General features: G+C 40.2%; 1 protein-coding gene across 1 annotated transcript in view; it reads left to right on the plus strand.

Moving 5' to 3' along the window:
* Nucleotides 1–18121, plus strand: part of LOC125459178 (transcriptional enhancer factor TEF-1) — a 202580-nt gene extending 184459 nt beyond the window's left edge. Inside the window, exons 11-13 of the mRNA XM_048545230.2 lie at nt 7096–7236; nt 9720–9872; nt 10801–18121. Of these exons, the coding sequence (XP_048401187.1) occupies nt 7096–7236; nt 9720–9872; nt 10801–10914 (408 nt within the window). The 3' untranslated portion in view covers nt 10915–18121. The remainder of the gene's footprint in view (nt 1–7095; nt 7237–9719; nt 9873–10800) is intronic.
* The last annotated feature ends 4253 nt before the right edge of the window (nt 18122–22374 follow it).

Raw genomic sequence — 22374 nt, forward strand, 5'->3', positions numbered from 1 at the left:
GGTGAAGATGTACTAGTTATGTAGAAATTAACTGGAAGACCATAATGTCGGAAATATGAGATGAGGGCATTGTTTGGAATGTTATATTTTGTACACAGTGCACTAAGGTTCAGTTGTGTATTATGTTTGCACAAAATAGCTCATAGAATCAAGAATTGCTGTTTCTTCATCTATCAAATCTTAATTTATACCATGACTACTTATGTATTTTTCACAATAATTAAGATCTGACAAAAATGCAATTTAGTGCAATCTATTGTAGCATTGATGCTTTTAAGGGAAGCTAACTGCACTTGAGAGAAGGAAATAGATGGATATCTTAATATAATTAAAGGAAGTAGAATGGGAGGAAACTCATGTGGAGCATAGACTTGTTGGGCTGGTGACTGCTTCTGTGCTGGGCATTCTATTCAGGGTGGAAGAGGAAATTTTAAATGACGATTTTGAAGTCAGTGTGTTGAAGGATTGTTAATTCTGGTATACGAAGGGATGATGGGCAAACAGGATGCAGAGATTTGGATAAAATAAAGTTTCTTTCAATACTGCATGGGTGAAGACGGATTGTTCAGCAGTCACAAGGTATGAGGCACAGGTTGAATTGTTGAACATTTACAATAATTGGTTTTATTATTAAATTTAGTTCATTGATCCAAGGTTTAACTCACCAATCCTGTTAACCAGAGTGAATTTCAATTGTATTAATACACAAATCATTCTTGTCCTTCAAACTTGGAAACTTTTTTGTCTACAGCATTTTAAAGCCAGCATCTGTTGAATCTAAGTAGAAAATCGTAGTTCTGGTAAAACTTCTTGGACGATCAAAAAACTATAATTTTGCTAACATTTGGAGAATTACTTTACAAGGCCTGCTGTTCAGCTCACAATTTTTCTGGTTAATATATTTGATATTTACTGACACAGGAAGTTGCTGTTAACTCATGACCTATTCACGCCGTCAAGCTGGAGACCATGTGAGTTGCATTGAACAAATGAACCATTTGGGTGCAAAATTTACATGAAGTGCTCTTTACAGGGATGTCCACAACAAATAAAAACATGTTCTTTTGCAGGGGATTAATCATTCCATTGTTGTAGTTGATTCAGAATAAACCTGTAGACCAATAGCAACTAGGAAAAAGGGGTATTTATACTGAAGACAAGGTTGCTATCATTTCTGAAGAGTCAGTAAACTCAAAACGTTAACTCTGCTTTCTCCCTATGAAAGCTGTGTTTCGCCAGCAATTCCTGTTTTGATTATATTCCAACTGCCTTAGCTCCAGGTGCCTTTGTCAACCAAGATGTTCTATCAGATTTTGAATGATCATTTAATAGTTTTTGAGAGAGTTTTCACATTTCTTGCATGAAGAAATGTTTCCTACGTTCTCTCTGGAATGGCCTGGCACTGAATTTAACTAACATTCCCTTCTCTTTGTCCCATCAGTGGGAAACTTCCTCCTTAATTCCAAGTTTGTGTAATCTCTTTCTCAACACCTTGTGATCTTCTATTCACTCCTATGAAGCATCTTACACTGTCTTGTTACGTACTGTTAGAATTTAATACTGAGCCAGTCAAGGAAATACTAGGGCAAGTTGGTTTATGCTTAGTGAATGAAAGAAGTTTCATAGAACATCTTTTTTTATTGGTATGTCAGATGTGTGTATCTCTAGCTTAGCCACAGATTTATCGCTCATCCCTAAATGTGGTGGTGATGAGCTGCGTTTCTAAACTCCTGCAGTCCTTGGTATGTTAAAAGGGTGTTTTCAGGGTTTTGACCCAGTGACACTGAAGGAGTGGGGAGATAGTTCCAAATCAGCATGATGTGTAGGTGGGAGAGAAACCTGTGGGTGATGGTGCATCTGTCCTTTCTATTCTTGTTCATCCAGGTGATAGAGCTAATAGGTATGGAAGCTGCTGTTGAAGGAGCATTGGTGAGTTGTTGTCTTATATCTTGTAAGTGGTACACACTGTTGTCACTGTACACTTGGTGGCAGAGGGAGTGAATGTTGTAGTTGATGGGTGGAGTGCCAATAAAGAGGATTTCTTTGACCTGAATGGCATTAGTCATCATTAGTAATGTTGTACCTGCACTCATCCAGACAAGTGGAAAGACGTCCATCACAATCTCGACTTGCCCTTGTAGGTGGTGAACAGGTATTGGGAAAACAGAGGTGAGCTTCATGCTACAGAATTCCTAACATGTGACCTGCTCTGTAGCCATAGGAGATGGGTAGAGGCATTTGTGTGGGGATTTCCAGAATTTAGTGTCTGGGCACCAGAAAGTCACAGCTGCCATTGGTGGGGATGAAGGAAATGGAGATTTGGATGAGCACGGACTTTAGGTTTAAATATCTGACGGGGGACTTGAACGCATGACATTCTTACTGAGAGGAACAAATGGTTTACGAAGGAAGTGGAATCTCTGGTCAAGAGGAAGAAGAAGGCTAATGTTAGGATGAGATGTGAAGGCTCAGTTAGGGCGTTGGAAGGTTACGAGGTAGCCAGCAAAGACCTAAAGAGAGAGCTCAGAAGAGCCAGGAGGAGACATGAGAAGTTGTTGGCCGATAGGATCAGGGTAAACCCTAAGGCTTTCTATAGGTATTTAAGGAATAAAAGAATGATGAAAGTAAGATTAGGGCCAATCAAGAATAGTATTGGGAAGTTGTGTGTGAAGTCAGAGGAGATAGGGGAAGCACTAAATGAATATTTTTCGACAATGTTGTCGAGGAGAATACTGAGATACAGGCTACTAGACTAGGTGGGATTGAGGCTCACAACGAAGAGGTATTAGAAATCCTACAGAGGGTGAAGATAGATAAGTCCCCTGGGCCAGATGGGATTTATCCTAGGATCCTCTGGGAAGCCAGGGAGGAGATTGCAGGGCCTTTGGCATTGATCTTTAACTCGTCATTGTCTACAGGAATAGTGCTAGACGACTGGAGGATAGCGAATGTGGTTCCCCTGTTCAAGAAGGGGAGTAGAGGCAACCCTGGTAATTATAGACCAGTGAGCCTTACCTCAGTTGTTGGTAAAGTGTTGGAAAAGGTTATAAGTGATAGGATTTATAATCATCGAGAAAAGAATAAATTGATTAGGGATAGTCAGCACGGTTTTGTGAAGGGTAGTTCTTTGAGAAGGTGACCAAACATGTAGATGAGAGTAAACCGGTTGATGTGGTGTATGTGGATTTCAGCAAAGCGTTCGATAAGGTTCCCCACAGTAGGCTATTGTACAAAATGCGGAGGAATGGAATTGTGGGAGATATAGCAGTTTGGATCAGAAGTTGGCTTGCTGAAAGAAGACAGAGGGTGGTAGTTGATGGGAAATGTTCATCCTGGAGACCAGTTACTCATGGTGTACTGCACGGGTCGGTGTTGGGTCCACTGCTGTTCGTCATTTTTATAAACGACCTGGATGAGGGCGTAGATGGATGGGTTAGTAAATTTGCAGATGACACTAAGGTCGGTGGAGTTGTGGATAGTGACGAAGAATGCTGTAGGTTGCAGAGAGACATAGATAAGCTGCAGAGCTGGGCTGAGAGGTGGCAAGTGGAGTTTAATGCAGACAAGTGTGAGGTGATGCACTTCGGTAGGAGTAACCGGAAGGCAAAGTACTGGGCTAATGGTGAGATTCTTAGTAGTGTAGATGAGCAGAGAGATCTCGGTGTCCATGTACACAGATCATTGAAAGTTGCCACCCAGGTTGACAGGGCTGTTAAGAAGGCATACAGTGTTTTAGCTTTTATTAATAGAGGGATCGAGTTCCGTAACCAAGGGGTTATGGTGAAGCTGTACAAAACTCTGGTGCGGCCGCACTTGGAGTATTGCGTACAGTTCTGGTCACCGCATTATAAGAAGGATGTGGAAGCTTTGGAAAGGGTGCAGAGGGGATTTACTAGGATGTTGCCTGTTATGGAGGAAGGTCTTATGAGGAAAGGCTGAGGGACTTGAGGCTGTTTTCATTAGAGAGAAGAAGGATGAGAGGTGACTTAATTGAGACATATAAAACAATCAGAGGGTTAGATAGGGTGGATAGGGAGAGCCTTTTTCCTAGGATGGTGCTGGCGAGCACGAGGGGGCATAGCTTTAAATTGAGGGGTGAAAGATATAGGACAGATGTCAGAGGTAGTTTCTTTACTCAGAGAGTAGTAAGGGAATGGAACGCTTTGCCTGCAACGGTATTAGATTCGCCAACTTTAAGTACATTTAAGTCATCATTGGACAAGCATATGGATGTACATGGAATAGTATAGGCTAGATGGGCTTCACATCGGTATGACAGGTCGGCACAACATCGAGGACTGAAGGGCCTGTACTGTGCTGTAATGTTCTATGTTCGAATACTACCCACTGAAGAATTAATGTGTGGAAGACTGTTGTCGTTTATGTGAGGGCATTGACCATCAAAAACAAACATCTTGATTCCAGGAAAGCTAGAGGAAGAATTGGAAAAATAGGAACTTGTATTTGTGGGGTGATTTTAAAACAAAAACTAAATCCAGTACTGTGCATAATAACTTCGTTTAGGCTGGCTTGGTTTCCAAAAGGACTTGGTGTTTGAATTTCATTATTCAGTTTGACAAAGTTCTAGTGTTATTCTCATCCAGGATTTCCATCAGAAGACTTGTTGTTTATGCAGCTCCCTTCTTCATGGCATGTATTATCCTGTGACCAGTGTCAACTATGTATTTCTTTAGAATGTTCAGTACTAATAATTTGTCTGTAAAATATCCAATAGATTTGTTGTGAAAACTGAAGCAGGTTAAACAACATGTTGTTCATTGTTGTGGGCGGTAAGGGTGTATAGTATGTGACAGCCTTCCAAAAGTAATTGTACCAGAGCTGGCAGCAATTATTGCCAAAGTCTAAGACACTGGCAGTCTGATCTCAAGCTTGCTCGCTCTCGCTCTTTCTCTCTCTTTCCCTCCCCTTCTCCTGCCCCCCACCCCCCCCCTCTCTTCCACCCCCCCCCTCTCTTCCACCCCCCCCCTCTCTTCCACCCCCCCTCTCTCTTCCACCCCCCCTCTCTCTTCCACCCCCCCTCTCTCTTCCACCCCCCCTCTCTCTTCCACACCCCCCTCTCTCTTCCACACCCCCCTCTCTCTTCCACACCCCCCTCTCTCTTCCACCCCCCCTCTCTCTTCCACCCCCCCTCTCTCTTCCACCCCCCCTCTCTCTTCCACCCCCCCTCTCTCTTCCACACCCCCCTCTCTCTTCCACACCTCCCCCCTCTTCCACACCCCCTCTCTCTTCCACACCCCCTCTCTCTTCCACACCCCCTCTCTCTTCCACACCCCCTCTCTCTTCCACCCCCCTCTCTCTTCCACCCCCCTCTCTCTTCCACCCCCCTCTCTCTTCCACCCCCCCTCTCTCTTCCACCCCCCCTCTCTCTTCCACCCCCCCTCTCTCTTCCACCCCCCCTCTCTCTTCCACCCCCTCTCTCTCTTACACCCCCCCTCTCTCTTCCACCCCCCTCTGTCTCCCACCCCCCCCCTCTGTCTCCCACCCCCCCCCTCTGTCTCCCACCCCCCCCCCTCTGTCTCCCACCCCCCCCCTCTGTCTCCCACCCCCCCCCTCTGTCTCACACCCCCCCCTCTGTCTCACACCCCCCCTCTGTCTCACACCCCCCCCTCTGTCTCACACCCACCCCTCTCCCCCCCCCCCTCTGTTTTCCAGCCCCCCTCTCTTGTTACAATTTCAGTTGAGCAGAATAGCCAAGTGACATGAGAACAAACATATAAAATTGTTACTTTGTACCCTGGGTATTTACATGAGTAATATGTTAATCTCAGCAATTAACTAATAAAGCAGTGCCTCGAACCAAAGTGTTCCAAAGATATTGTACATCCTGTGTTTATTTTATACAAGCTTTCAAACATAGAAGCATCACAAATTGTTACAGGTGCAGATTAGCTTCAAAAACAGCAAATCTGCAGTTATTAAACGCTTTCACTAAATCATGTTAGAGATTTGAGCTTGTGATCTAGGTTTTTGAATGTAATAGTGAGGAAATCCGAGGCCAACCAAGAACCCTCTCTGATCAGTCGAATGTAAAAAGGTCCCACCGAACTAGTTTAGCCGGGGGAGGGAAGCATTTTTCCCCTGACGTTCTTCAATCTGGATTACCAAATTAGGTGAACCAGCGATCCATCTGAATTGCTGTTTGTTGGATCTTGTCATGTACTGATGGGCTAATGTGAATGTCAAAGTAACTCTGACTGAACTTCAGAAGCAGCTCATTGACTGTTGAGCACTTTGCCATCATCCCGATTCTGAGCTGTTTTGTTTGTATTACAGAATGATTAAATCCCTACAGTGTGGAAGCAGCCTGTTTGGTCCACACTGGCCCTCCAAAGAGTACCCTACCCAGGCTCAGTCCCCTACCCTGTCCTTGTAACCCTGCTTTTCCCAAGGCCCACCCACCAGCCTGTACATCTTTGGACTGTGGGAGGAAACTGGAGCACCCAGAGGAAACCCACGCAGACACGAGGAGAATGTGCAAACTCCACACAGTTGCCCGAGGCTGGAAGTGAACCCAGATCCAATACGCTGTCAGGCAGCTGTGCTAATCACTGTGCTGCCCCAAGATTGTTGAAGTCTTTGCTGTGGCTCAGTGGATAGTACTCCTTCCTCTGAGCTATAATGACATGGATTGGAAATCCATCCAAGAGATTTGTGCACAAAATTAAGTGAAACTCCTGACCGTATTGAGGGAGCACCGCACTGCCTAACGTGCTGTCTCTTGGAAGAGACATAAACCACCTGCCCACTCTGGGCATGAAAAATACTGTCGTATCGCATTGACAAAGTGCAGTGCAGTGCTGTCTGGTTGCCTGACCAGTATTTATCCAGCAGCAAGCATTGCTAAAATAAATTTTTTTTTGTTGTTATGGAGACCTTGCTTTGTACAAATTGACTGATACAATTCCTATATTACCACGATTACTGCATGTATAAAGCACTTCTTTGGCTCTTAAGCACTGTAATGTTCTGTCATTGTGAAAGGAATAGTAGAATTGCCTGTCTTTTCAGAAGCATGATATTTGCTTCCTCTTCTGAAACTTTGTGTTGTGATTTAAATCTCTCTTTATCCAATAGGCTGACTTGAATTGCAATATTCAAGATGATGCAGGAGCATTTTATGGAGTCACTAGTCAGTATGAGAGCTCAGAAAACATGACAATCACTTGCTCAACCAAGGTTTGCTCATTTGGAAAACAAGTAGTTGAAAAAGTAGAGGTGAGTTTGTTCAAGATAAAACAACTTGGATGCAATAAACTTTTATTCTGCTGTTTACAAATTCAAGAATCTCTCCTGTTAATTTAGCTGCCTTTTCAACTTGAAGACTTCATATTGTTTATAATAGACTGCTATAGAGGCTTTGTTTTTAAGTTAACCTTGATGGAACAGACTAGTTGAAATGAATATTAGTGTTCCCAGCTCAGTGTACTTAAATGGATTTGTATGTCTTTGTTTCTGGACTGCTATTATGGGAATTGCCCTGCATTTATAGACCTTTCTTAGTCACCTTGAGAAGCAGAAGTAAATGACAGACAATCATCTACCCAACACCAACCCAACTTGCTAGTGACGGAAATGGTGGCCAATGACTGATGTGCTCAGGGGCTACTTGAACCACTTAGTGACCAATCAAAGCCCATGTTGTCTCTGGGCATTGCACTGATGATGGGAGGGCCACCCTTCTTATGTAAGGAGAGGTCCCAGTATGATTTGGCAGCTTCACACAGCGCAGAAGTTTAGGAACGTGGGCTCCTGTTCCCATGTACTTTGGAGTTGCCACGTCCACTCGTCCATAATAGCTGCTGCCATTGGAAGGGTGCTGTCTTTGTCAGGTGAGAATGTGGCCAGCGTTTGTTTTTTGTGGGTGGGTGGATGCGGGGCAGAACTAAAATACATTCTTCTGTTCCACATCCTCACCTTTGTTAAATATATTCCGACAACATTATAAGTACAAATGCTAACACCATGTTCACGGGCTTCAAGAGTGGATTACATTCTACATGGTTGGCCCCTTGCCTTCCCCTCATGACCTGACCGTGCCTGAGAAACTTAAATCCAAGCTAGGACTCAAAATCAAATGTTAAGCAAGACTAAGATTGAATTTACCACTTAAAATTATTGGTAGTGCAAAGCAAGATTTTTTCATATGTGACTTGCAAATTTTCTGTTGTACTTCATATTTTCCACAGACCTAGCCCTGATGGAGTGTGGTGTAGAGTCACAAGACCAATACCAGGCTTCTCTGTTTTTATATTTTGAACGGGGGTTAATTAAGCTAGGTTTATCATTCCATGGAATGTTGAAAGTTGAAGGCTAATTTGATTGAAACTTTATATAGAATTTTCAAAGAAATTGTTAGGCCAGGAATCAAAATGTTCAGCAAAGATTCATTTGTATTAAAATATTTGACAGAGAAGGTGTAACGGAAGTGTTTCTGTGTTTAATCAGAAGCAGAATTAAGAATCATGAGCATCAGGTAGTCAGTAATGAACCCAATAGTGAATTCAGGAGAAAGGACTTTAATCAGAAAGCCTTGTGAACATGGATGTCACTACCACAGGGAGATACAGAAAGCGAAAATAGAAGATGTGCAAGAAGAAGCAGGGAATAAATGAATATGCTGTCAGATTTGGAAAAGCAGATTTCAGAGGAGACTTGTGTGGAATTTAAATCGCAACACGGGCCATTTGCATCAATAGGCCTAGCTCTGTGTTTTATATTTTTAATTCTGTGTTGAACAAGAAACCTGTCCTGCTGGTGAGTAAGTCAGTAAGACAAAGGGGATATCATCTTAAAATCAGGGCCAGGTTATCTAGGAGAGAAGATAAGTAATTCTTCAAACAGGTGGTAGAGTCTGGAGCTCTTCCTTCCATTACGCACAGACACACATAGCTAAAGTCTGTATCACGTAGATGGTATAACGTTGCGACCCACCAAGGTCCTTCGACACCAATTCCAAAACTTGTGATCTCTGCTATCTGCAAACCAAAAGCAGTAGGCGCACCAGAATGTCGTTGTCATTTCCAGTCTTTCCTTCAAGTCTCACAACCATTCTGGATTGGAAATATTGCACTGTTCCTTTGTTATTGATAGGTAAAAATCATGAAACTCGACCCTTAACCTCAGGGCATATCATCACCATGTGGGATATAGCCTGACAAGGAGGTGACTTAGTACCACCTTCTCAAGGGATAACTAAAACTGGGGTCCAAACGTAAAAAGAAATTAAGTGTTCCTGTTGATAGAAATTGAGATTTTCAATGGAGAACAAGTTATGAGAGCTGACCGTATAGATATCAATTTAATAAATCTAAACTACTATTTCACCTAACTGGAAAGGATGTGGGTCCAAGCCAGAAGGTGGTAAATTTCGACCAGAAAGCTTCACAGAGCAACTAACACGTGGACTTGTCCCTGAAATAAATTAATAATCAATGCAAACAAGATGCAGATCTAGAGCTCTGCCTGGATAGGTTAAGATGATCTAAATGACCTTCCTTCCCTTTAGTTATCTTGTGAATTTATTTTCTCTAGTTGTCCGCAGCGGTTAGGGGAGCCTTAATGCAGGCATTAGCTATATGTGTAACGTTGCAAAACCGATCCTTGAAATTTCTGATGAATTGGATTTGAGCATGTCTGAAGGGAGACTCAACCTTATCGAAAGTTCTTGTGTTAATCATTTCTTTCTTCTTTTCTCCTAGACTGAGTATGCAAGGTTTGAGAACGGGCGTTTTGTGTACAGAATAAACCGTTCTCCCATGTGTGAATATATGATCAACTTTATTCACAAGCTTAAACACTTACCGGAAAAGTACATGATGAACAGTGTTTTGGAAAACTTCACTATTTTGTTGGTGAGTTGTCTTTTTGAGCTAATTTAAAACTCCAGAATTCTGATTACTGACGTTACCTTTATTGATATTGTACCCTTGAAGAAACTCTTGTAGCCCCTGAGCTTGAGTGAATGCTTAAATTGACATTAGTTCATTTTGTGGCTAGAATCCTCCTCTCAAAACAGACCCTGTTGCAGAAGCCTGAGTGCAAAATTTAGGTGGAGGCTTCTTTTCAGAACTGCGGGTGCACCGTGATGAGGCAGCACTGAGGGGAATCACACTCTCATGGAGGCAGGTCTTGCAGCAGTGCTGGCTCCTCATCAGCACAGCCCTCCTGAAGAGAGAGTGAAACCATTTCCTTTAGTTTTTGAATTCAAAATGAGGTGGAGCAATGATATTCAATCTTAAAATTGGAGCTGGGCCGAACCAGAGTGGAAATACAGAGCACTTTTTCACATAACAAGCAGTGGAAAGCTGGAACACTCTCAAAATGTCTGGCACCAGAGCAATTGGAATTTTCAAGAGACTTTTAAGAGATTTTCAAAAGACTAGAGATGGGTGATAAACACAGGCTCAGCAAGCAATTTCTCTATTCTATGAATAAATAAAATAAAACAGCTGAAGCCAAGGCTGCAAATGGTGGTACAATGAGAATTGGGATTAAGCTAAAACTAGAATTAGAACAGCTTGAATATCTTGAGTGCTGTATGACTAATAGAAGCTGCTGGTATAGCGTAGGGTACAGGCCCATGGATAGATTTGAAAGCAAGAATGGAGATCTTAAATGGTTTTGGAAACATGTCCTAACACTTCCTTGTATGACTAGGGTCAAAATTTGCCTGAAAATCATCTTGGGGTACTTTACCGCATTAATGTCCATATGCAGATTGCTGTTTTGTTTTCTATAATGCAAAAAAGGTGCTATGGTTTTATTGTTTGTTTGCCATAGGTGGTAACAAACAGGGATACACAGGAGACGCTTCTGTGCATGGCGTGTGTTTTTGAGGTCTCAACCAGCGAACATGGAGCACAGCATCACACCTATCGGCTTATGAAGGAGTAATCCTCGGAAGATTCATTCCGTTCTGGAGAGAAAAGAAACACACAGCTGCAGCTCGATAGACTTAAAACCTCATTACATGTGGCAGTGCCTCAAATCAATTGATACACCAAGAACACATCTGAGTTTTGATGTGGGTAGCCTTTTTAATGTGTGTGAGTGTGAGCGTGTGTGTATATGTACATCAACAGCTGTGAATTATGGTACCTTGTGATAGCTTTTTATATTGAATTACATGTGCTTCAAAATGTTTTTTTAAAGAAAAATGCCTGTTTGTTGGATACTACATTATGAAAATTGGACTGTCATGTCTGAAAAAAATTTCTTTTAGTAATTGTGGGGGTGTCGCCTAGTCAGTACAGGTTTTTCTGTGGCAACAGAAGATACAAAAAAAAGAACATAATGATTGTAGACACAATGCATTTAACTGTGGGATGACTGTCTGCCTATGTAAAGATAATTTATTTAAAGAGGTTTTTTCCCAAAGATGGTATATTCACAGGTATATATTTATCAAGATGTGAATATGCAGGAGATAGCATCAGGATGAAGTTCGTGGCTTCAAGTCAACAGGTTTTGCAATGTTGCTGAGAGAATGTCAGTCATTTAACAGTCACCAGATCTGTTTGTTTTCAGGTTCCTTTTTTTTAGTAAAAATAAAAACACACACTCCTTATTTTTTAGATGTTATTTAAATTGGAATACATAACATGCAATACTAACTATATGAAAAATTCAATCAAAACCTACAGTAAAAGCAGCCAAACAATCTTCAAAATGACGGTAGATGCTATGTTTTTAGAACTGAGGGGGCAGACCTGCAACAGAAGTATATCCATTATTGATTGGTTGATTCAATCTGTTTCAGCCACTTGATGTGACAATATTCTTCACAATATCTTCAGAGAATGCACAATTTTTTAAAACTTTTTAATTGCAGAAAAAACGATGTTATTTTCAGAGCCTTGTTAGGGGTAGCTTCCCAAACATGTGTAAATGCAAAACTGTTCAGGCACTACAACGTTTCTGAAGATTCAAGCTCTTTGCTTTGCGAATATACATGGAAACGTTAAAGTCAGAGTTCTGATATGTAAAAATAAAAAAGTTCACTTTTCACAGGAAAAACCAAGCATTTGTCCACCTGGCCCTTTCCGACCCACAAATAAGTCTTGGCTCAGTCCTGGTGATAGTTTGCAGGGGATATATATTTGTATGCAGATAGGTGGAGTATTCTCTTAGATCTTGGATCAGGATGAAATGGGGGCTTTCTAATACCAAAATAAAACAATGACCATATGACAATTTTTGACAATACTGTGAAGTAGAAAAAACACAGCACAGTGTGTTAGTACATTTCTATAATTCTATTTTGTAATAGTCTTTGGAAATTTACTTTGGAAAAAGAAAGTGTATTTTTTGCGCCGGGGAGAAGTGAATGTTTAGAAAAACCACAGGGAGTTAGTTCAGTGCTCAAAAATATGGTCCCAATTTATGTTTGTAAAGTTGCTCCCTTCAAGAGGCTTGCAAGTGAACCAGTGTGATTTGTGTTCTTAAGTTGATGATTGTTCGGTGGTGTTTATTTCTGTGGGCTAAAAGAAACTGCCAGCGAGAATTGAGCAGCATTACATTCAGGCATATAAGGGGACTAAAGAGGTTTCTCTGTCCTGAGCACTTGATTCCTTTCGAGATGTGAAATTCTCTCGTGGGCTGTCTCAGTTTTTCTTGTGTCTCAACTTTGGTACTTGCATGTGTGCATTTTCCACGTTAACTCAGCAGGTAAGGTAATGATCATGTAAACAAACCCAGTTTAATGTGTCAGCTTTTGTATTTAAGTTGGAACTTCTGTAATTCGGAATATTTGGCAGTGGCACAGTCACTAATTGTTCATTTTTAGGGACTTGAGAAAATGCCATGGTTTTAAAGCATTTTGTCTTCACACAATTAAACTTGTAAATGAAAAACACTGTTGTGATCACAGTTCATTGTAAGAAATCAGTGAAATCCAAATAAGATGTTTTTGAGGCTGAGAGTTCTTTCCTATGCTGGAAGTTTCTAATGCGTTATTAGTAACGTTTTTTCCTGATATAATTTTAATTCAGTGCTGCCAAAGCGTAGATTAATCAGTGCCTTAATAGCATACAATGAGAAATACAGACCACCCGTAGGTCTGGATGTTTAAATTGAAGAATTTGTGCTTTGAGATTTGTTATGTGCTATGTCTTGTCGCTTGGTAGTTTCCAATATACCTGTCTTGTGATTGGTGAATCCAAACACATTTTAAAGGTATGATGAGAAGTTTTTACTTAAAGTGCATTACATTGTTGCACCAACTATATACCAGTGACAGATGATCACTTTCAATTCAGTCACACAAGGACCTTATTTCACAGTTTGGAATACAACCAGCGCAGAACAGATTGTAAGTGTAGCGAGCTGTTTTGTCACATGCCTTTACTAACTAATGACCAAATAACGATCTTCATACATTTCCTGCACTCCAGCACGTAAGTGCCTTTGTTTTCTGATATTCCAGCCTAGAAAAGATCTATGTTCAGTCAAGTGAAAATCAAATTGTGTGCAGACCAGAAACCAAATAAGAAATAAATAAGTGGTCACCTTTAATGCCTTTTACTGAGCTGAGTATTGCAAGCAAATTGAAATGGAATAAATCTGATGTTGACATTTAGAAGTGTGTTCAGAGAAATAAGTTGGATTCAAAGACGTTAAAAAATTGTACAGCGGAAGCAAAAAAAAACAAAATTATTGTAATTTATTTTTTTAGCGTATGTTGTAAAGTTTGAATCTTAGTGGATTTTCACAGTTGTATGAGAAATCCTGAAAAGATTATTGGATAAAACTTTGCTGTACTGTATCAGCATCAAGACTGCATGGATACAGTGCTTGTTGTGGAAGTAGGAGAATCTTTGGATTGTATATTAAATGATCCTGATTAAGTTATCCTTTTAAGAAATATACAGTGCTCGCCTCCAACGTGATGTAACTACAGATTAAATATTGTTTTTATTTTACATAAAAATAGGTAGAATATACAGCACAAGTACAAACCCTTGGCCACAACCAACCCAACCAGCCTCCTTCATCTCTCATCTTCTTATCCACCTAGCGGATCCTTGTATTCCTTTCTCCTTTGTGTGATTACCCAATGTGCCCAATACATCTGTCTGTTCACCCACTTTCTGTTGTAGTAAAGTCCACATTCTGTCACCACTCTCTGGGTGAAGAATTTTCTCCCAAATTCCCTGTTGAATTTATTGGTAATTACCCAGAGCAGATTGGGTAATAAATATATCAGGGTCATTCATAATTTTGAGAATCTTGATTGAATCTTTCTTTAGCGTTCTCCACCCTAAGGAGAACAATCCTAGCTTCTGCATTCTCTCATAATAATCTGAAGTCCCTGAACCCTTGTACCATTATTTTGAATTTTGTCTTCAGACTGACCAATGGACTGTTTAATCCGTGAGCAATCAGGTCTAGGTTTAGTTAGCAGTAGTTTTGTGTTCTTCCTATGTGCTGTTGATCTTTATCAATTTCCATCTGGAGATTCCACCCATCACAGCAATGACTTGGATCTTGATGTATGTGTATTCACTTGGGTTTTAAGGCTGGAAGATGCTTGGCTCTTTGTGTTTGTATAGACTCTGCAGCACAGAAGCAGACCATTTAGCCAATCGATCGGTGCTTGTGTTTATGCTTCACAACAGCCTCCTCTCACCAATCATCTTCTAAACCTATCAGCATGTTCTTCTATTCTTTTCTCTTTCGTCTGTTTACCTAGCTCCTCCTAAATACCCCTTTGCTATACACCTCAACTAATTCCTCGTGTAAGCAAATTCTTCATTCATGTCACTCCTGTCATTCTGGACTTTTCACAAGCAGAAACATTATCCCTACATTGACTGTCATGAACTCCTCAAACATGTTAAGGAGCTCCTATAAGCATTGCCTCTGAGCTTTCCCTATTCTATAGCATGATGGAAATCATTGTCCATTATTGGTTGGATAGGTGTAATTTCCAAAGTACAAGAAGTATACTCTGAAGTCCTGGGAATTCTGGTTCAGAGCATCCTATTTGACAATTTGTCAGTTATTGAGTGCTTTCTGTCTTTGAGCTTAAAGAAAGAACAACTTAAAAACACTTATACAATTTTTTTTATGACCACTGAATGTTTCAAAGGGCTTTACAACCAATAAGATAATGCTGGAAATGTAGTGACTGTAATAATGCAGAAAATGCAGCAGTCAATTTATTTACAGCAGGTTCCCCACAAAGAGCAATGTGCCCATGGCCAGATAAGATGTTTTAGAGATGCTGATTGAGTGATATGTATTGGTTAGGATTCTGGGAATAATTCCACTGCTGTTCTTCAGAATCATGCCATGGTATATTTTATGTCTACCTGAGATGGAGGGGTTGGGTTTCAGTTTTAACCTTGTTCCTACAAGAAACAAGTCAAGAATGTGGTGGAATACTCTCCATTTGCTTGGATGAATGCAGCTTCGCCAACAACCAAGTAACTCCAGAACATTCTGGACAAATCAGTTATTGTGATTTGACACCCTGTTCGCTACTTTAACCCGTTCATTCCACCACCAGCTTGCGGTGATAACTGTATGGCATCTGCCACTTGCACTGTAGCAACTTAAAAAGAATAATTTGACAGCACCTTTGAAATCCCACAATGCCGACCTCTTAGAAATATAAAGGTACCAGACATGTGGGAACATGTCCAGCTGCAGGTTTCCATCCAAGTTAATTCATCCTGATTTGGAATTATGTTGTCATTCCTTCACTGTCATAGGGTCAAAATTGTGGAACTTGAACCCTGACAGCAGTACGGATGTCACCTACTCCTCAAGGTGTGTAGCGGATTAAGGCAGCTGCTCGAAGGGAATATTGGATGAGAAAAAAATGCTGGCATGGTCACAATTCTCACATCCTATGAGAAAAAAAGACTTAGTTACAAGGCAGCACCCCGTCTGCATGTACTGCTCGCAAATACTTTTTGTACAAAAGTTGCTGGATGGGACTTGAACCTGGAAGTTTGTGATTTTGTGGTGAGAATGCTCTTGAGTGAATCTTTTGGAGGGAACGTGGGAGGACAAACAGCAGAGAAAACCTCAAAGTGAATCATAAATCACTCCACTCAATGCCCCCCCCCCCCTTCCCCATTGCTGATGTGGAATAAACCACAGGAAGCAATCAGAAGCTTTTGCAGCCCTTTTCAATGTAGCAGGGAAGCACTGTGAGGAGTGTGCGTAGATGCAGACCCCTAATGTAGAGAGGTAAACTTACCAATATGTTTCATATTACACGCTACAGTAGATACTGAGGCTATGACAATGACTTTAGAACAGCTGGGCAATAGAATATAAGTAATACACTATACCAATATATAATACACTATGAGAAAAACAGCTGAAAATTAAGGATCTGTTTGTTGGATGAATTTTGAATTCTTCTAAAGCCTCATTCCTGTTTCCTTCTGTCAAACCACGTTTCAGAAAAATATTTTATTTAATCACTAGTTACATGCGTTTTGGAGGTCTGCAGTACTTTTTCTATGCCCGGAATAACATTTGTGTTTCAGATCTATTGTGTGAGGCTTTTCAAATTAAAAGTGAATCTGTTCATGGGAGTGGCACACAGACATGAAGACGCACACACTCAGACATATTTGTGCATGTTGACACAAAGACAGATGCTTGCACACGTGCACAACTCAAATAGTTGAGGTCTCAATGATTGAAAAATACAAAACAAGCCTTATTCGTATATGTAAGCTGTTAGTCACTATGCTATTTTGACAAGGTAGCAAATTGTGAGGGCACGGGGGTGGTGATGAATGATTACTGTTGTTCTTTAAATGCTAATAGAATGTAGAATTGGCAGTTTTCATATGGAGCATTGCAAAATGGTTTATGTGAGTTTCTCTAACCTTTGTGACCCAGTGCAATCAAGTGCATGGTAGATGGTCATTAGAACTATGTATCTCGTTTTGTGGTCAAGTATTCTGCAAATTTATTTATAGATTTCAGCTCAACTGTTCTTTTTCCAGAGCAGCCCCTCTTACCTCCTCACTGGCAAATGGTTTTATTGCAGCCCGTGTGCAGTTGTGACCTGTGACATGATCAAGTGAAGATTAGCCAGGGAGAAAATAAATGTGCCTGAGTTAAGACAATAAAAGGAGTTCAGTATCCTTTAAACCTAAGTAGCCTTTCACTTTTTTCCTATCAACAAGTTCCTTCTGTAAACAGTTGTTTATTGCCATGTGTGTCTGCTCACATTTATAAAGTAACTCATTGAATTTAACATTTGCTTATTTTTGTGTGTTGTACGTAATGTGTATGAAATGGTATTGTGGCTTTAACTGATGTTTTGAACTATGGTCAGTGGTTACTTTTAATAACACATACAGCTGGTAAATTTGATTAAAATTCTTTTTTGATATATAAATCACCCAAAAATGAATTAATACTAAAACTTCTCACATCCCTTGAATTCAAAGGCGAAATTCACATCTTCACTGATTTCAATACTGGGAGCTCTGATATATTTGATCATCATACTGTGGTTCTTCTGTTTTTTCAAAAAAAAACTTTTCTGCTGAACATGGATAGGTATGTTTGCCCTTTTAATTTATGTCAAGCACTTGCCTCAAATCCTGCCCTTCTGCAAATATATCCCAATGATCTTTGCAGCTGCTTACAAGGACACTAACTTACCAACTATCAAAGAAGGAGATTATCTCAAACTTGCAAGCTGTACTGTATGTTTGTATTGCTGTTAATGTGCAGGTACTGGTACCTTTTTTTTGGTTATAACCATTTAAAATGTTGGCTTCAATGTAAACTCATTACTATGGATAGTTATATGAAATTTATAGGGTTTGTGTGCAGAGAATTTTTTAAAGGTGCTTTGTATAAAGGATGTATCTTAGCTTTCTTGGTACAGATGTGTGATAACCTAAATATCCATGACAGTTAAGTGCAATTATTTGATCATCACTGAAACACAAGTTGTGTGCCCTTTACAGCAAATGTTTGACACATTTTAATGACACATTTTAATGCCTTCCTAATAAAAGTGGTAGACATTTTGTAGCTTTCTAGAACTTTGTATTTGTATTCATACAGTATAAATCAACAATAAAAAGGAAAATAACGTATCACTTTTCTTTTTACTGTCCAGCAGTGCTCCAGCTTTTTTACTTTGTCTTGTTTGATTCATGCCTGAATGTGGATTGGGTACATCTATATATCTGTAACAGCAACAATATGCATTTATGTAGCACCTTCCAAAGTAACAAAATATCCTGAGGCGCTTCACAAGAGCATATTAGGCCAACTTAGTAAGGACAGTAGGTGAAAAGTAACATCTGAAATGAGAAGTAAGAAACATTGAAGTTCAGAGAGGGAATTCCAAAGCTTAAGGTGGAAGTGGCTGAAGGTAAAATCACTGTTGCTGGAGCACTTAAAATTCAGTGTGTGAAAGAGCCCAGAATTGGAGCAATGCTAAGGTCTGAGAGACTCGTCAGGTTGTAGGCTGTTTCACAAAATCAGATGGTTTTGTTACCATCAGTGCTGTTGGTACATCTTTTGATTTAAACATTTGCTGTAACTTTTTACATTTCAAAAGTACTTTGTTGACTCAACTATTTTCGGCATCCTGCGCAGAAAAAGCACAATTTAAATACAAGTCAGTTTTTTTCCAGACGTAGCTGCAAAGAGGGTCTGAGGCCATGAAGGGATTTTAAAATGATGAGAATTTAAAAATTGAGGCATTGCTGAATTCAAGGTAGCACAGGTCACCAAACACAATGGGAAATGGAGGAATGGGATTTTAGGCAAGTTAGGAGGTGGCGTGTAGAGTTTTGGCTGAAGTTAAGTTTACAAAGGGTAGGATGTGGGAAGCTGACCAGCAATGCATTGCTGAACTGTCACGCCTAAAAGTAGCCAAAGCATGAATAAGGATTACAGAATCTGAGTTGAGGTGAATTTGAAGGCTGACAGCCTTGTGGGAGTGAAATTGTTTGACCTGAGTAGACTGGAGTTTAAGAATGAGTGAAAATATCTAGACATATTACAAATGATGTTAAATTGTTTTAGGTAAATGTTTGAAGCTTCTAATTTGTATTGTTAATGAAAGATATTCATTTATTGGTTGCTGTGTCTCAAAGGACTTCACGTACATTAAGATTGTGAAGCAGCTTGATAGAAACAGAGATGGTTACTTTTGATTCCAGAACATGGGCCACACTCAGAATAAAAGGCTAAACGTTTAACTGAGATGAGGAGTAATTTCTTCACTGGGGCTTGTGAATCTTTGAAACTCTTCCCCTGAGGGTTGTGAATACTCTATTGTTGATATTTTTAAGACTTGGAGTTTTGATATCTCAGGAACTTGTGGGATATGATAAACTGACAGGACAGTAGAGCTCAGGCAGCAGATCATCCATGATTGAATTGAATGGTGAAGAAAGCTTGAGGAACTGAATGATTTACTCTGCCCCAGTTTTCTGATCTTTTTATGTGACTTTCATTGTGGCTACCATTTTACTTGGGCAGAAAAATAAATGGTGATATTTAGGACTAAAAACCTGTCAGTTTTAGAATAATGAAGTTCAGTTACTAAGTCTTGCAACACCACAATACACAGCAAGCCAACTTAGCCCAAGGAGTCTTAAGTGGGTGGTGTGCATATCCCTGGATAGCTTGTACACTTGAGCAAGGAGAGCTCTTCTGCTGTGTTAGTGTCCCTATCTGTGGGCCAGGACCAGGGTTCAAGACCCACCTACTTGAGGTGTACAAAAACATCTTTATCAAGTTGATGTGGAAGTAAATAAATGTATGCCTGCACAAGAAGTTCTCTTGTGGTGCAATGGCACCGTCCCTGCCTTTGAGCTAGGAGACCTGGGTTCAAGTCCCACCTGTTCCAGAGGTCTGCCACAACTTTTCTGCACAGGTTGATTTGAAAATATTGCTATGTCTGAACAAGTTGATTTAAAAATATCTGTAAACAGAAGACAGGTGTAGAGGGAGCAGTATTTGAAGTGATCTAACTAGATCTGATATTTAAATAAATAGCACAAACTATTTCCTGTGGTTGGAGGCAAGTTTAGAATGAGGGGCGCATGACATTAATATTATAACCAAACCTATGGGAACTAAAATACTTCACATAAAATCTATTAAGTCTATTCAAAAACAGTAGATTTCTAATGTGATTATAAACAGCGTGCAATGTGAAAGAAAAGAAAATACACAATGTGGAAAAGATTTATGGTAAACTCGAGGATTGATAAAGTTTTAAAAGCCAGTAAAAGAATTTTTAAAACTGGAGAAAATATGGTACAAAGGACAAACTAACAAGTAAAAAAATGAGAGAATGAACTTCAGAAAGCGAGGCCAAAGTGAACTTAGGCCCTTTTGAGGCTGGAGAAATATTATGGAGCCAGGAAATAGTTAAGCAGTTGAATAAATACCTTTCAGCACAATTGCATTTTCAAAAATACAGAATAATGAAGGGGCTGAAGAACGGGAGGATGTAAAGTCAATAACTATCCCTAAGGAAAAAGGGAGAACTAATGGGAACAACAACCAGCATCTCCCCTGAACATGATGGGTTGCAGTGTAGGATTTTTAAAGGAAATGGCTACCAAAACAGTAGATGTGCTGGTAGTAATCACACAAAAATCCTTAGGTTCTGGCAATGTCCCAGAGATCTGGTAAACTGCCAATATCAAAACCTTTATTTAAAAAGGGGAGGTGACAGAAACAGGTAACTCTAAGCCAGTTTCCTTAATATCCATATGAGGAAACTGCTACAGTCTATTATAAAGGATGTATTAGCACAGGATTTAGAAATACATTATTGAGTAGAGTCAGCGTGGGTTCGTGGAAGGGAAGTCATGCCTGACAAATTATTAGAGTTCTTTGGGGACGTAGCAAGCAGGATACAGAATGTAAATGTAATTTTGGATTCCCAAAAGACATTCAGTGAGATACTGCACTTAAGGATAGTTAAAGAGCCCCATGGTGTTGCAGGTAGTATATGAGCACAGTTTAAGGATTGGCTAACTCATAGACTACAGAGTTGTGGTAAAGGAGGCGTTTTTAGAAAGGCAGCCTGTCACCAGTGGAATGCCATTGGGTTCAATGCTGGGCCACAATTATTTGCAATTTAATTGCTTGGGTGAGTAAATTGAATATAGTATTGATGTTTTTGAGGCAGATACTAAAAAATAGGAACAAAGGCAAGTTATGAGTGTGACACAAAGAGTCAACTGAGGAATGCAGGCAGGTTAAGCAAATGGACAAAAACTTGCCAAATGAATATAATATGATAAAATGTGAGGTTATGCACTTTGGCAAGATTAGAAGAGCTGAATATTATTTGAATGGAGAAAGCTATAGCATAGAGGGATTTGGAAGTCCTTGTGCAAGAATCACAAAAAGCTAGGAATACCAGTTCCACAGGTAAATGAAAGACAGATGAAATGTTGGACGTTATTTTGTAAGGAATGGAGAATAAAAATGGGGAGTTATTACTAAAATTGTACAAGGAATTGGAAACCAAAAGAAGCGCAGATGCTGTAAATCAGAAACAAAGAAGTTGCTGGACAAGTTCAGCACGTCTGGCAGCATCTGTGAAGTGAAATCAGAGTTAACACTACAGGTCCGGTGACCCTTCCACAGAAGGAAGGAATTAATCATACCGTAGCTGGAATGCACTGAATACCTAAGGAAAGATATACTGCCATTGGAGGCACAACAAAGCAGGTTCGTTGGATTGATTCTGGGCGCAGAAGAATTTTTAAGTTGAACAGGCTGAGCTTGTAATAATTGAGTTTAGAAGAATGAGAGAAGACCTTGTTGAAATGCTAAAGGGGCCTTAAGAGTGTAGATGCAGAGAGATTGACTCCCTTTTGTGGATGAGTCCAGAACCAGAGGGCATGATCTTAGAGTGAGGCATTGTTGATTTAAGGCAGGTGATTTTTTTTTTACTCTGAGGGAGTGAATCTTTCGAATTCTTCACCACTGAAGACTTTCGAGACTGGGTCCTTAAAATATTTTTAACCAGTTTGAAAATCAAGGGTTATGGGGCTGTGGTAGGAAAATAAAGTTGAGGATTATCTGATCTGCGGTATTGATGGGCTGAATGGCCTACTTCTGCTCTAATGTCAAATGGTCTTGTATCATCTTTTCATAACCAGCAGATATCTTGCAATGTCAGTCAGGCTCATACTTAAAATGTGATACTGACCAGATAATGCTTTTGTGATATTGATTGAAGGGTAAGTACTGCCTGTTCCCTGCTGTTCTTTGAGGACGGGGCTGCATGTTCTTTTATGTTTACCAGAGCAGGCAGATGGGGGCTCCAGTTAACATTTGAAAAGCAGCACCTTGCACAGTCAGCACATACATTGTACTGAGGGATGT

Source organism: Stegostoma tigrinum, chromosome 17 (assembly GCF_030684315.1).
Source record: "Stegostoma tigrinum isolate sSteTig4 chromosome 17, sSteTig4.hap1, whole genome shotgun sequence".
Lineage (NCBI taxonomy): Eukaryota > Metazoa > Chordata > Chondrichthyes > Orectolobiformes > Stegostomatidae > Stegostoma > Stegostoma tigrinum.